General features: G+C 34.6%; 1 protein-coding gene across 1 annotated transcript; it reads right to left on the minus strand.

Annotated features, from left to right (window-relative positions):
- Positions 1-886: 886 nt before the first annotated feature.
- LOC105676834 (fatty acid synthase-like) lies at positions 887-15961 on the minus strand. Its single transcript, XM_067359557.1, has 16 exons — positions 15625-15961; positions 15188-15438; positions 14849-15080; positions 11383-11801; positions 10640-10933; positions 10339-10540; positions 10095-10255; positions 9605-9922; positions 8932-9440; positions 8542-8846; positions 8057-8461; positions 6957-7975; positions 6540-6778; positions 2432-3125; positions 1499-2330; positions 887-1284 (listed from the first exon to the last, which is right to left on the minus strand). Exons 1-16 carry the CDS (start codon positions 15794-15796, stop codon positions 1082-1084), a joined length of 6255 nt encoding a protein of 2084 aa, XP_067215658.1. The 5' UTR covers positions 15797-15961; the 3' UTR covers positions 887-1081.
- Positions 15962-16272: the final 311 nt, after the last annotated feature.

The raw sequence follows: 16272 nt of genomic DNA on the forward strand, positions 1-16272 counted from the left end.
CAGTATCGATATTTTCGGTGCGGACCACCGCACGTGGTATCGATTTCTGTATCCCCGCGTATCGTGGTGCGGCCCACCGCACGCTTTACGCCTGGAATTTCTGGACTAACATAAAATTCCTTTCTTATCCCAAAATCCAAAACTCGTCGCGGAGGAGTGAAGTACCGCGCGCGGCAATTGCTTCTCCAACATATTAAACCAACCTCCGAGCAATATTCATCGACGTGAATACGGACCACTGAACGACCCAAGAGGATCCAGATATATTTCCAGGACATCCAAGTAGTAAGTCAAAATCTTCATAATTAAATTAGTTATAAGACCTCTCGCCTTCCTCTTCTACCCCCCCCCCTCTCCTTTTGAAAATTTGCACGAGGTTCCGCCCTTGGTAAAAGGAGTTAATTCTCTTGACCAGAAAAGGGAACCACGAACGATTGGTTGAGGCCTCTAACAGCGTAATATCGATCATTACGATTGTTGACCTGTTCTCAGCCAAAGAAAATCGTTCGGCTCGCGCGATCGCCTCTCCTCATACCGACCAGCGAGCAAACACCATAAAATACTTTTATGGTTGCGTCCGCCCGTATACCTGACTCTACCCCTTTCCCTCCAGGTTAGGACGTAACACCGCTATTTCATTTAAATTGTGACGGCAGATTCTGCTCGGTTTCTGCCGCCAATCTGCTGTAATAATTCCGAGCAAATTCTGCTCGGTTTCTGCTACTGATCTGCTATCAAATTATATCAGCAGGTTTTGTAACATTTCTGCTGTCATCAACTGATGTAACAGGTTTTGTATACAATCTGCAGTCTATCTGTTGACAAAAATTTGTAGCAGACGTTTGGGAATATCTTTTCTATAATTAAATAATTTTTAAACCACAGATTAAATTTTAAATAATAATAATAATAATTTGCCCACTCCTCCACATCAAAAGATTGCACCAGATTCCGTTCCCAGTAAAGAGTATAAAATTCTTAAACTATCGTTTATAATATCAGCATTCGTGATTCAGTTTCTTAATAACTAAGTTTCGTAAGATCCAGCTTATTCATATCAGTTGCTTCAGTTTATAATAATTCAATTTATAATAGTATCTTGATTAACGTCTACATTAGATATTTTATTCAGTTTTGCAAATGTGAGGTTCCATACTTCTTGTGCAGTGAACAAAATATTAAATTCTCGTTTTACAGTTTGTTTAATTTCTACAGCCATCATGGAATCCATTCCAAGTTTAGCCAAAGATATATTTTGACTTATTACTTTTATATCTTTGATATCTGTAATATAAAATTCATAGAAATATTTTATGATTTATCATATTATATGGAAAAAAATTTGATAACATATTGTACAGCAAGTGTATGTGTTCGTGTATACATTGGGGTGTGCAACAATGACTTTTGGGATGCTGCGATAAATAAATAATGCATGCAGAAGTTATAATGTTCTAAGCAGGCTATAACAGAAAAAAATCTATATGTTAATTCTTACTCATAATATTAGCAATGGTTTCCACCACATTGTATAATCCAGATAAACCCATTTCCTTCTCTCTTACAATCATGCTGCTTACGATCGGTCGGTTTTGAAGCAAAAATTTCTCGAGTTCTACAAAGCAAGAAGATATTTTTTGCCGCAGAGTACCGTGGAGAATTAACTCTTTATCGTCTTCCTGCATGTCAACGAGAAAACCTACATCATCTATAGCTCCCCATTGAATTGCCAATCCGGGCAATCCTTCCTCCACTCTTTTTTCGCACACTCTTTCCATGATCGAATTCGTCATTCCATAATTAGTTTGCCCAGCGTTCCCTCTTCCGCAAGAAAAAGAAGAAAACACTACAAAATGTCGAAGTTTTAAACAGATCTTTCTCGATAGTTTATCAAACGTTTGTGTCGTCCAGGCCTTTGGTATGAAAGATTCCGTAAAAGTTTCCATGGTTTGGTTCTTAAGAATGCAGTCTTTCATAACCATAGCAAGATTAAATATCGCATCTACTGGTCTTTGCTTTTCCGCCATTTGTAGAAAAGATTCACATTCTTTAGGATTAGCAAGATGTGCGTTTTTAACTATCTGCACGTTTACACCGTATGATTTCCACGATTCAACTTTCATTCGCTGATAGCCGTTTTTTATTCCAGTTCTTGAAGTTAGTATGATATTCTTAGCGCCTCTAAGTATGAGCCAGTCAGTTAACTCTAAACCAAATCCACCCAAGCCGCCTAGTATAATGTAAGTTCTATCGCTGAAGCAGTAATAACGACGGTATGCAACAACAGGTGAATCCAAAGATTTGCCATCTTCTTGTATATTTAAAATAATCTATAAACATATCATTGTATTAAAAATATAAAATTTATTACGTGTTACGCACAACTTTTTAATAATAATTTGAAAGATATGTTTAATTGTTGTAAACGTACCTTTCCCATGTGTTTTCCACTTGCCATGTATCTAAAAGCTGCTCCAATTTCCGACTTAGGAAAAACTGTCATCTGAATAGGTTTTATATTTCCACTTTTTAAACCTTCAGTCATTAATTTGGATAATCGAGATTTATTTTTATGATTACTGGTAAACATTGCATCTAACAGAATAGGATAAAAACTGATATTTTTTTGAAATAAAAACAGGCTTAAAAAATTGTTAGATAAAATATCGAACTTTCCAATTTCTAGAAAACGACCCCTTTTTGCCAAACAGCGAATAGACGCTATAAGTTTTTCTTCTGTCAATGAATTTAATACAATGTCGACGCCGCGACCGTTTGTTTGTCGCATTATCATTTGTTCGAAACTTGTGTCTCGCGAATTTCCAATGTGCTCATCGGGAATAGCCGGAAACAATTTTCTGATAAATGTACGTTTTTCTGCAGTGCCCACAGTAGTATACACTTGACATCCTTCCTGAAGAGCGAGATGAATAGCCGATTGTCCAATACCGCCAGTACCGGAGTGAATAAGTACTTTATCACCTTTCTTCATTTTTCCAAAATGGTATAGAGCATAATAATTCGTGCTGTAAATACACGGCACTGTAGCCGCTTCCTCAAATGTCCATGTATCGGGTATATTCCAACATAAATCTTTATCTCTTACAACAACATTCGCTATGCACCTAAGAATGTAACAATATTTTTAATATTAAATTAATTAAATTATTGATTGAGCCAAAATAATGATCTCTTATAATAAATAAGGACAAAATAACAGCTTTACCTGTTTACTAGAACAAATTTGTGTATATTATAAGACAATAACACTAAATTTATTATTCACAAATTGTGTTCTATGATTAAGCATATACAGGGTGTTTCAGATCAAACGCAGGTCCTTGAAGGGGTGGATAGATCTCGATAACGTGAGTAAAAAATGTCCGTACAAGAAAATTGTGGGGTCAATAGTTTTTGAATAAAATGCATTTGAAGTTAACCAATTACGGGGTTCGCATTTCGCGCCGTCAGGAGCAGCGCGGCATAAATCATTCTTGTTTGCAATACATTCTGCCACATCAATTATATATCGTTTAGAAATTATTATTAACACTATCATATTAGTAAACATTAAAATAAAACTCAATTGTTTTAAACAATCGCTTGTGTATAAGAAATAAATTCTTCAGTTACTAGAGAAACATTTTTATTGCTAATTTCACTATTACTCTCACTTATTAGTTGTTAGTAATTTATTTGACTATTTTAATGCTGAAACCGTTTTAATATTAAGCTATCCAACCAATGTAAAAAAAAATATTATACATAAATCAAAGCACAAAATCGTTAATGTGCTGAAATTATTTGCTATCTTCTTGTTATTATTTATACGTACATTATTTAAAATGTTTAGAGAAATTAATTTTTACAGATATCATCGAGCAATTGCAAATATCTTTCAAAGTCGATCTCTCAAATAAAGATTCTTATTTGTATAAAATTAAAATACATTGATGATTTAATTTCATACAAACAACAATCTCCATTTGAGAGATCGACTTTGAGAGATATTTGCAATTGCTGGATGATATTTGTTAAAATTCATTTCTTTATAATTTTTAAATAATGTAATTAAGTACTTGAAATTTTAAAGAAATGAATTTTAACAAATATCATCCAGCAATTGCAAATATCTCTCAAAAATAAATACAAAAATAAATCAAAATAACTACATAAATAACTACATAAATCAAAGCACAAAATCGTTAATGCTGAAATTATTAATAGATCACTAATAGATTCTTCTAAGTGGGAAAATAAAATAAAAGCTTGAATCTTGTTCTTTTAAATTTAAAGCTTTAGTTAAAACTAAAAAGCAAAAAATCAGATGTTATGACGTTGGAGTACTCTGGAACAGTTTTTCTATACGAGTGCGTACCAATTCCAGCAAATGCTTTTACAATGACAAAAAGCACCCTGATAGGCAAGAGACTCACAATAACAAAATACACCACAATTTGAGAGAGACAAAAAGTATTCATAAAAGTACTCATAAAAAAACACTCGGATTAATAAGGAGCATAAAGAACAGCGTGCACGGAGAGGAAAGCATGTACTGGAAGTGGTGCGCGCTCATATAGAGAAACTGTTCCCGAAAAAAAATATTTTAAAATATTTTTGCCTATAGGTATAAGAATTTTTAAAATTTATAACTATTACAATTTTAAAAATACTGTAATAGTTATAAATTCAGCACATCAATTTTAATTTCATAAACCAGTATAATTAATGAATTCTATCGTAATCGTTACAAATGTATTTTTTTTGTGCGACAGAGAAGAGATATTCAAAAACTTTGTTACGATCTTACCGAGCTTACTCTTAAGATCAAGCATAGACGATATGACAATTCGAATGATTTGTCAAATAGTTTCATGTTAATGAGTTATGTTAGTGAGAAATGGATCTTTTCATGATCTATGCTAAGACGCAATATAAATTGTGGATGAATGGCGTTGAAATTAGCTTTGATTGCATTATGATAGTTGAGGATTTGAGAAGATTTTAGATTGAGAAGACATATCTTTCATTTAACTTTATCAAATGACATAAAACCGCGTTCAATTTTCGAGTAATTGTAGAGCATAATATTTCACAACAATTAAACACATTTGGAGACAATCATTGGAAAATAACGGTGAAAATTCTGATTATTTCATTCTGCCCGTGATAGTGATACGAGCATTGCATGCCTTATCCCTTTTGGGAATTATTTATTCTTTACTTAAATTTAAAAAAACTGCACCGCTGTGATCTATCCAATCATTATTTGCGTTTTTAAATATAATCTCCTTTTCTCTCAAGAAATTTTGTTACATGCTAAATTTTGGTAACTGCACATTGCATAATAATTGTATAATCTTAAATTGCACAAATTTATCAACTTTTTAAACACTATTTTTGATGCATAATATAATTTTAATGTAATAAATTCTTGAATATAAAATAAATTCTAAATTATTGTGGAATAGCAATTAAAATATACAAAATATACAGGCCAATAAAATTAATATTAAAAATTATAAGATGCGATAAAATATTTAAATGGAAAGTAGATAAAAAATTATTTTTTTATGTGAACAAAATAATTACAACGAATAAGATTTGCATGTGATTTATAAACGTTTATAGATTTCCAATTTTAAGTAGCAATTCCAAATTAAAAAAGACTTTTAATTAAATTTTCAAACTAAAATATATTTGCAACGCTGGTAAATGTAGTTTTAAATTTAAAAATTTTTTTCTAAAGTCAATTTGAGAGAGACAAAAAGTATTAATAAGAAGCATAAAGAACAGCGTGCACGGAGAGGAAAGCATGTACTGGAAGTGGTGCGCGCTATAGGTATGAGAATTTTTAAAATTATTACTTACCTTTTTTTTATTTTTTCCTTTTATCCTTTCCTTCTCCTTTTTTCACTTTTTCACTCTTTTTTCACTCTTTTTAAAAAAATAACAGAGAATACATCTGTACAATTTGACAGCTTTTGAAAATGTAAACAAGTATCATAGAAACATTTATAAATTGCTAATCAATAAATTGCTAATCAATATTGTCTTGACAACCATTTAAATATGAACTGTCAAAATATATTTTTGCACATGACAACATTGAGATAACCAATCAGCGTCGCGATAAAATTGCAACAATACACTTCGATACTTTCGAGATTTCGATATATTCGACTATCGACTTCTCATGCCTTTTTTAAGAGTGGATACACAAGCGATTGTTTAAAACAATTGAGTTTTATTTTTATGTTTACTAATATGATAGTGTTAATAATAATTTCTAAACGATATATAATTGATGTGGCAGAATGTATTGCAAACAAGAATGATTCATGCCGCGCCGCTCCTGATGGCGCGAAATGCGAACCCCGTAATTGGTTAACTTCAAATGCATTTTATTCAAAAACTATTGACCCCACAATTTTCTTGTACGGACATTTTTTACTCACGTTATCGAAATCTATCCACCCCTTCAAGGACCTGCGTTTGATCTGAAACACCCTGTATATGTATATTATATAGTTACATACTTATTATGAGAAATTCCCATTACTCGCTGTCCATTGGCATCGTATCCTACATATTCCAGTCCAAGACTCATGTCCTGAAGTTGTCCCGATTTTGTGAAATTAGAAGTTAATTTGCCAGTTGCTAGCATTACGTCTCTAAAGTTGATGGACGAATAGACTACACGTACTATATCTTTGCGATGAGAATCAACTGATATATTGTTTTCCATCCAACAAAAAGAATCTAAATCACCACAAACCTGTAGAAAAATATTCGTAAAATAAATAAATGTATTCGTTAGATAAAGCGCGAGACACTTTTCGGAAAAATTTTATATATAATATATCACAACAGTATTTAAAACTAAATAATTCACAATATTAGTGTATTAATAGCATTGATAGATTATTTAAATTTCTGTAAACAGCTTTATATACCATTTGGCATACGTAAGCAGTAGGTACGGATTCGACTTCTGGATGCGGTATTCGCAAATGTCGATAAGATCCCCAAGTTTTATTAGGTCGCAAAACATTAACACTCATATCTTTTTCTAATTGTTGCATATAGAACGGATCCTGTAGAGAAAATTTTGGAGCATTCTTGTCTTGAATAAGCACACCTCTAATCAGTTGTCCACCTAGCTCTTCTCTCAAACAGTTAATAAAACCCAATATGCCGCATTCAAAGTCTCCCTCTCCAACAATTACGATTCTGCTATTGTCATCATGTTTATTCTCGTCGTCTACAAGCTGCTTTAAGTCTTCGAGCCAATTAAAATTATTATTATTTATATAGACAACAATTGTATTTTTTATCGTAACTTTTTTCTTTAAAAGTGTAATTACTTCTTTATCCATACGTTTTTCCAGAATAACACTTAATGCATATTTACGCAAATATTTGTCATAGTTATTTATATTGCATTTTTCGCGTGTTAAGAGATAACCGCCTTCCCTCAAAAGAGGCAAAAGTTTTTCTAATGAATTCTGATGTTTCGTCAAAAGATTGAATCCTGTAGCTATCAAAGCTTTGTCGCCAATAAATGGTTTGTTTAAATCTACGACCGAAACATTTGAAGACAGCTCTGCTGGATTGAAACGATTCGGCGATGTTAGTATAGCAATATTTGCTTTTATTAAAGGAATATCAGCAAAAGCTTTAATCAGTAACGTCGATGATAGATCTTCTAACATTACATTATCTGCATCTTCCACTAGTTCAATGATTGTTGCTTTACTGATCTGATGATCCTCTAACGCGAGCTGCGTCGATATTCGAATTGTTTCATTTAACGAAATATCAGCGCGATCTTGGTGAGGTATAAATTTATACTCTTCGATAACGGGATTTCCAATTGGTTGTCGGCGAGAAATCGAGGTAACTTTCAAGCCGCGTATCTCTATTCCACCAGATTTAATTACGTCTATTTCTTTATATATACGTATTGGTATTTCTGCAATAAGGCAATTTAAAAATATTACATTTTGAAAGATAATTTTTTCGATATTTATTTAATTGGAAGTATGGTTCTTACGTTTATTTTTTTCGGATGTCACGTCCCGCAACGTTGATGCGTGAAGTGCAGGATTAATTACCAATTTTTCAATACTCGTTGGAATATATAAGTTTCTGGTATCTTTTCCAATTATATACATCTGCAGCATATTGTCCATGAATGTTACCCAATTACCTGTCCAAGTGATATGCCCTTTGCTGCCTGAGACTGATGCGCTATTCAAACCACAGAATGCATCGCTGTATTGATAACCGCATAGTCTTAATTTCTTATAAATGTCTCGAGAATTCATACATTCTTCCTCGTCAATATCCATCGATAACAGATTAATCGGCACCATTTCTTGTTCAGCATTTGATGTAGCGTGCACTACACCTGTTACAACAGTGCTATCTCCTTCAGTGATTTCAAATTTGCCGCTTTCTACAAGAATTTTACATCGAATATTACATGTTATTACAATTATTTAAAATTTTTTTAGATGAATAAAATTTTACACATACCTTTCTGTATCACAATTGTCAAATTCACCGGGCCATCTTTTGAAAAATGAGTAGTCCGAATAAATTCTATATCTCGAAATACTATTGGAATTGATGTGTGTATTTTGTTCTTCGTCATTCCAATGGTTTCCCAAACAAGCATTAGATAACCTGTCACAGGTAGCAAATTTTTTCCGTCAATGACGTGACCGGTCATATAATTATAATCTTTGTCGTCCGTCATTATTTCTACTTGTCTTTCTCTGGATTTGATGTGCTTATGTGTTTGATATTTATATACAAACCAATCTTCAGAATGATTCCATCTGATGATATTAAAACGTTTTTTTATACAATTATGTCTTTATTTACATATACAATATTTAGATTAATTTTAATAATATATTGTACCTTATAGATGGGGAGATCATAGGAGTGCCTCGGCTAACCGGAAAATTCACCGGCGGATACAAATTGGCGATCCGCGGTTGGAAGCCACAGTTGTAGAGTTCTCCAATCCCTCGCAGTACTAAATTTATAGCATTTGGTTCATTTTGCTTAGTCAATACAATATTCGTTATGTATTTTGCATGTACCGATTCTTTCAAAATGTCCTGCAAAATGCTAACTGGTGAAATTTCGATAATCACGGCGTTATCTGGGATCATATGCGTTGTTTGTTCAAAAAGAACAGTATTTAATATACTACTGGTATGGTAGCTTGCTGAGCATAATTTTGACGCTACATTAGACCATTTATAGCGAGGTACAGAAGTGCTGATCCATTTTGAACTCCGTTCTTTTGGTTGTGGTATTATTTGGTTTAAATGAAATAATAGTTGCGTTTTCACAAATGCGAGGTAACGACTATGGTACGATATGTTATTACAAGAGATTTCTTTCACGTCAATATTATTATCCTGATTAAAAAAGATAAAAGATGCATTAGCGAATGCGATCAATGCAAAAAACTAAAAATTTTCTGTTTTTAGGAATATAAAAAAAAATGTGTGATAAGCGTTTAATTGTGTATGAAAAAAAAAAGGAAATTGATTATTCATATGTAAACAAAAGATCAACGTACCTGTAATTTTTGTATAAATTTTTCTATGGATTTTACGGGGCCATTTACAATATTACTGTTTCGACTGTTACGGCATATTATTTCTATATCCGTCGGACATGTGCTTTTAAGAGCATTGTAATCAAGATTAACAGTTATCATAGAACTATGAACAGATTTGCCTTTAGTACATGCTATTCCAATAAAGTACGCTGATAGAATTGTTTGTTCCATAGTTAGACACCCATCCGCATAAGCACAAGCGAGTTCACCAGCAAAATGCCCAATTATATAATCCGGAATAATATTTAAGCATGTTAGGAGATCTACTAAACCAATCTACGAAATAAATTTATTAACTTTATTACTAAATTTTATATTAAACGACAAATACTATTTGTACGTAACAAATTATATAATAAAACAAATATGGCATAATTAGATAGAAAAATTCATATTTTTATTTATTAATATGTACAATATACCAATTTTTTACTTGGAAATGTAATACCTGGAAGGCGATGATACCAACAAAGTTGTGTAAAGCGCTTTCGTTTAATCTTTTATCAATCTTCGTCAAAATGTTCGTAATACTTATATCATACGGTTTTAAAATAGCATCGCACATTTTTACGGCATTCGCAAATGCGTGAAATTTTAATAGCTCTTTACCTGATAAAGTTAGTTTGAAAATTGCTGTATTATTTTATTAATCAGTTTGTACATATAAAAAATGTTGAATGTTAGATACATACCCATTTCTGGCAATTTCGATTCTAAGGCAGAGAATACAAAGCAAATAGGTCTTTTTATATTTTTACAATTTTGAACTTTTTTTATGGAATTTTTTTGTGCATCCAGTATAATGTATCCTCTCCATGAATGATCATCTATGTCGTCTGTGTGAATGTCGTGTAGTAAACGAATATATTCTACATCTATTGGATGATTAGCAATCTACAAAGTAAATGTTTTAAAAGTATATGTAGTATACGTAATGTAATATTCCTTGCAGTTAAAAATAATGTTAGTGCTGTCGCTGAAAAAATTACTTACATCATTTAGAAACAATTTCACTGATTCTTCAGTGCGTCCAGACAATACCACAAGTCTTGGCAAATCATTATTAGGTGCTCTATTATTAATCTTTTTTTTGGCATTCCATTGTAATAAGGTGTGAGCATTGGCTCCACCGAATCCGAAATTATTTATGGCTATATAACCATTTTTAAGCGGCAATGCTTCTGTGACAACACGGATAGTTCCATCCTTCAAAGCGTCTATATCGTTCCGCGGTGATGTAAAATTAATGTTTGGTGGTACAAAACCGGTTTCAAATGCTATTATCACCTTTAAAAATTAATAAATTTTTGTATGTAAATTTGAAACACTTATAGTATTTGATTTATTTTCTTTGCTGTTAGACAAGTATAAAATTAATAACACAAAATTTAATATTTGCTATGCTAAAACGCTTCAGCATAAGAAGAATCTTTGTATTCGTTTGTATTCAAAACATAATTTTTTTTGAATAAATAAAAAATTTATAGGTATTATTTTATTGAAAAAATTAGTAATTATCACATTTAAAAAAAGTTGCTACTGTTTAATGATCTTTTTTAACAAAATTAGTAGTTATTGTTTGAAATATTTCTTTTAATCTCTAAAATATTATCATACGTAAAACATATAAGAATAAAATTGCATAAAAAAATTATTTTGATAATTTATTTTAAATATCTTAATTTGTATTTGTTTTTTTATCATAATGATATAATTTGTTGAATAAATTGTTTTACTTTAGCGATTTGTGCCAAACCGCTGGCGGGTTCAGAGTGACCAAGGTTGGATTTTACAGAGCCCACCATCAATGGTGTTTTTCTATTTTGACACAGAACGTTATGAATAGCATTGATCTCTTGAGCATCGCCAGCTGTAGTAGCAGTACCATGTGCTTCAATGTAATCCAAGTAGGGTGGTGGTACTTTGCACTCATTGTAAAACTCCGTTAATAAAGTGCTTTGCATGTGCGTCGATGGATACGTTATTCCTTCTTTTTTGTAACCGTCATTATTTAGTTTAGCATGCTTGCATATAGCATAAATTCGTTTTGCATTTTTAGCTTTTTGAAGGTATACCACGGACACTATTTCGGCACGCGTATAACCGCTTGCAGCATTATCAAAAGGTCTACAGTAACCATCACGTGCTAAAATACCTAAAATTATATACAGTGTTTATTTATATATTTACACATACAAAGTGTCCCATTTTAGTTTCAGTGTTTAAATCTTGAAAAATTTGAGTTTTTTGAAAAAATTTTTTAAATAAAAGTTTCAAGAGGTATGTACGATGCTGTATAAGGAGCCGGGCTCACTCAGAAGAGCCCGACAAGCGGACTGGCGAATGGCGGCCAAGGTTGTCATGCCCGAGAAGGTCAAGTGGGTAATTAACACATTTAAGCCCTACAAGTCAGCGGGACCGGATGGCATCTTTCCGGCTCATCTACAAGAGGGACTGGAACAGATCGTGGGCCCACTGACTCGAACCTTAAGGGCCTGTATCGCGATGGGCTACACACCCAGCGCATGGAAACTGGCCAGGGTAGTTTTCATCCCAAAGGCGGGAAGAACGAGCTACACCAAGGCAAAGGATTTCAGGCCAATTAGTCTAACATCGTTTCTCCGTAAGACATTGGAGAAGCTGGTGGACGCGTATCTGAGGGAGACAACTTTGTGGAGGCACCCTCTCCACAAAAATCAGCACGCGTATTGTTCGGGCTATTCCACCGAGACTGCTCTACATCAGACGGTAGCGTTTATTGAGGAGCAGCGTTTATTGAGGAGCAGCTGGAAAGGAAGGGCTACGCAGTGGGTGCTTTCTTGGACATAGAGGGCGCCTTTAACAACACACCGCACGAGATAGTGTGTGAGGAAGCCGCCAGAAGAGGTGTCTCGATGAAGCTCGTCGAGTGGATCCGGGGCATGTTAGGAAGGCGTGTGATGACATCGCTGGGAACTGCGAAAGTCTGTGGGTGGGTGGGAAGAGGCTGCCCGCAGGGCGGAGTGCTTTCCCCATTTTCATGGTGCCTGGTAGCAGACGGATAATTAAAGGCACTGGACGATAGAGGCTTTACTGCACAAGGCTACGCGGACGACGTGGCAATACTTGTGCGAGGCCCTTTTCTAGAGACGCTTCTAGAGCTCATGCAGGGGGCACTGGAAGTTGTAGAAGAGTGGTGTCAGAGGACAGGTTTAGCGGTGAATTCACTGAAAACCGGTCTTACTGTCTTCACTCGCAAATACAAGGTGGGCACCATTGTGGGACCCACTTTTGGAGGAGTAAGGATAGTTCCGACTGAATCAGTGAAATATTTGGGAGTTATCCTGGATAGGAAGCTGCTTTGGGAGGAGCACCTTCGTAATCGGTGCAAAAGCTTGTGCCAGTGTTTTTGGATGTGCAGAAGGACCTTTGGCCAGACTTGGGGTTTGAAACCGAGTATGATACACTGGATCTACACAGCCATACTTCGCCCCAGACTTACATACGCAGCCGTAGTATGGTGGACTAGGGTGCGAAAGAAAACAGCCAAAGTTGCGCTGGAGCATGTCAGGGCTCTGATTTTGAGAGGGGCCCTGGGTGCTATGGCTACGACACCAGTGGCGGCGATGGACGTAATGTTTGGCATCGAACCGTTTCACCAGGTGGTGGTGGCTGCGGCAGCAATGGCGACATACCGTTTAAGATGCGAACTAAGATGAAAGAAGAAAGCCCGGCATACGAGGCTGCCGGAAGACGTTCTGTTGGATCCGATATTCGAGATGCGACAGGACAGAATATCTATTATTCGGGCTTCTGATAAGCGCTTCAAAGTGCATATACCGAGGCCGGAGGAGTGGGAAAAGGAAGATGGAAACTTAGGGGCTCGAGTGCGTAGAGAGAATGTCTGGTATACGGACGGCTCCAAGACGGACACGGGCTCCGGGGCCGGCTTCTTTGGCAGTCGAGAGGGATGGAAAAAGAGCATTTTTCTCGATAGTTATGCAGCGGTATTTCAAGCGGAGATTGTGGCTATCCTAAGCTGTGCTCAGACCGTGCGGAGTAGGGTAGAAGCGGGAGAGCACATCAGAATTTGTACGGACAGCCAGGCAGCCATCAAGGCGCTGGGGGCTCCGACAATAACGTCGCGGTTGGTTCAGGAGTGCAGAGGCGTTCTGAACGAACTGGCGAGAGAGAGAGAGAAGTCACCGTTACCTGGGTGCCGAGTCACTCGGGCATCCAGGGTAATGAATGTGCGGACCAGCTGGCAAAAGCGGGTTCAGAAATAACGATGGTAGGACCGGGGCCGGCTCTGGGAATCCCCTTTTGTTTAGGAAGGGGGAGGATCAAAGAATGGCTCCGCAGAGAACATCTAAGACACTGGAGAGTGGAATCTGAGTCCAAATGCAGACAGGCTAGAGCTCTGATGGGAGATACTCCTAATAGAGAACTGGCTTGGAGCGTAAGGGCTCTGAGCAGGAGAGATGCCAGGACAGCGGTACACATACTGACGGGTCATGGCATCTTAAACTACTACATGCACAAGCTTGGGCGTAGAGATACATCCAGGTGCAGGGCATGTGGAGACGACGAGGAAACAAGCCTTCATGTACTCAGCGACTGTCCTGCACATGCAAGGTTGAGACACAAGATGCTGGGCTCAGCACTACTTGGGTCCAAGCAGATCAGGGAGCTGCCGGTGAGGAATCTGATTCTCTTTTGGAGAAAAACAGGTCTTTCATGAGTAAGTTTATGAGGGGAGGCACAATGGACAATGTCTAGGTACCGCGGGCGGCGCTTCGAAAGAGGAACGCCCCCTCGTTACGATATATTATTATTATTATTATGTACGATGCTGACGTTTGATTTTGCTTGATCTTTGCAAAATTATATTGAAATTATATCAAAATTAGCTGGAGTTTTCAAAACAGAAATTGATATTTTTTATTGCATATTTCTAAACCTGATGTCAAGAAGGTTTTAAAATATTATCATAAAACCTTTCCTTATTTACTTTTTCTAGAATTACAAATTTTGAACTTAATGGTACCTTTGGCATTTTGGAGATTACGCTGTCAGTGTCGTACAAATCAAATAACTGTCTTTGCAACACTTTTTTAAAAAACTGCAATTTTTTCAAGATATTTCAAAGATTCCAATATATAAAAAATAAAACAAGTCATTCTTTATGAGATAGAGTACGTTAGGTAATTTTAGTAAACTTACCAAAGTGAAAAAATTGGAAATTTACAGTTGGATGTAGAGATATATGTGCACTTGCAACAATTGCGTCATTACATTGACCCGATGTAATATAATCTTTAGCAACAGCCATGGCATAAAGACTAGTGCTACAACCAGTATCGATCGTTTGCGACGGACCTCTAAGATCGAATAAATGTGATAATAGATTTGCTAATGTAGATTTAGCACAGCCTATGATATTTCCGTCACTTATCTAATTACCAAAGAAAAGTAATAAATTTGCGTATGTAGATAATGATTTTTATAATTTAACTTGATCATTTTTTTTTAAGATGCTCATGAATCAATGATTTGTTTTACCGGCAAATTCTCGTATAAAAATTTTTCTTGTGATTCGATTATAGATGTTCCTACGACCACAGCAGTATTTTTTCCTCGTAATTCTTTTGGATTGATTCCTGCATCGATAATTGCTTCGTAAGTATGTTCCAATAACATTCTTGTCATAGGATCTAATACATTTACTTGCTTGAAAGATATATCAAAAAAATTGGCATCAAACTTCTCCACATTATTAATTATCCCCATGCGAATTGGTATGTCCAAATGCTCTAAGAAATAATGTAATTTTGCAAATTGTAGCTATGTATATTGTATTCTGCATATTTATTTTTGTAAAATTATAGTTTAAAGTATATTTTTCAAATGTATAATTCGGTACTGTAATTAATAACAAGGGAAAGACTGTTAATCTCATTGTCAGTTAAATATAAAGCTATAATTTATAAATTAATTACCTATATTCCATCGAAGGCGATTTGTTTTAACAAGATTAATTTTGTTGAATAAATTTTCTTGTAATTGTCTCATATTGTCTGAGCTTGGGAATCTACCAGCGATACCAGAAATAACAATTTCGTCACTGGATTCGGTATTAATATACGATTGATATGTTTTTTCGGTACCCATAATTCTAATTATTTTATTGGATATACAAATGCAGAAAAATAGATGCAAATATACTTATCTTATTTTATTTGGTTTTACTTGTTGCGGTATCTTTTTATGATATTTGAATTTAAAAATGCGTTGTGTCACTGTAATATTGAATATTGTTTGAAGACTGGACGATGAAACGCTAAAGCACAGTTTTTATAAGCAGTTGACATAATTAACCATTACGTAAAGTTTGGAGGACTTTAAACTTACAAATGTAATATCATTTCCGCTGTATATTTAATAATTCGATTTTCTACTTTTGTCACGTATGTATAATATGTCTAATTAAAATTTATTGGTTGTATTATTATTTATTTATATTTAATATTATTTATATTAGTAAATATTTATTATTTAAGACTAAATTATTTAATAATATCAATTCAAAATTCTCTACAAACAACAATTAAGGAATCAAGAAAAATTGTTCAAAAAAGGTAATTTTC

Source organism: Linepithema humile, chromosome 7 (assembly GCF_040581485.1).
Source record: "Linepithema humile isolate Giens D197 chromosome 7, Lhum_UNIL_v1.0, whole genome shotgun sequence".
In the NCBI taxonomy this organism is placed as follows: Eukaryota; Metazoa; Arthropoda; class Insecta; order Hymenoptera; family Formicidae; genus Linepithema; species Linepithema humile.

Coding starts and splice junctions, on each gene's coding strand:
- LOC105676834 (XM_067359557.1), bottom strand. CDS start 15,796: ATGGGTACCGAAAAAACATATCAATCGTATATTAATACCGAATCCAGT. Junction 15,081..15,187: donor TTTTATACGAGAATTTGCCG/GTAAAACAAATC, acceptor TTTGGTAATTAG/ATAAGTGACGGAAATATCAT. Junction 3,126..6,539: donor ATGGGAATTTCTCATAATAA/GTATGTAACTAT, acceptor TTACATTCTTAG/GTGCATAGCGAATGTTGTTG.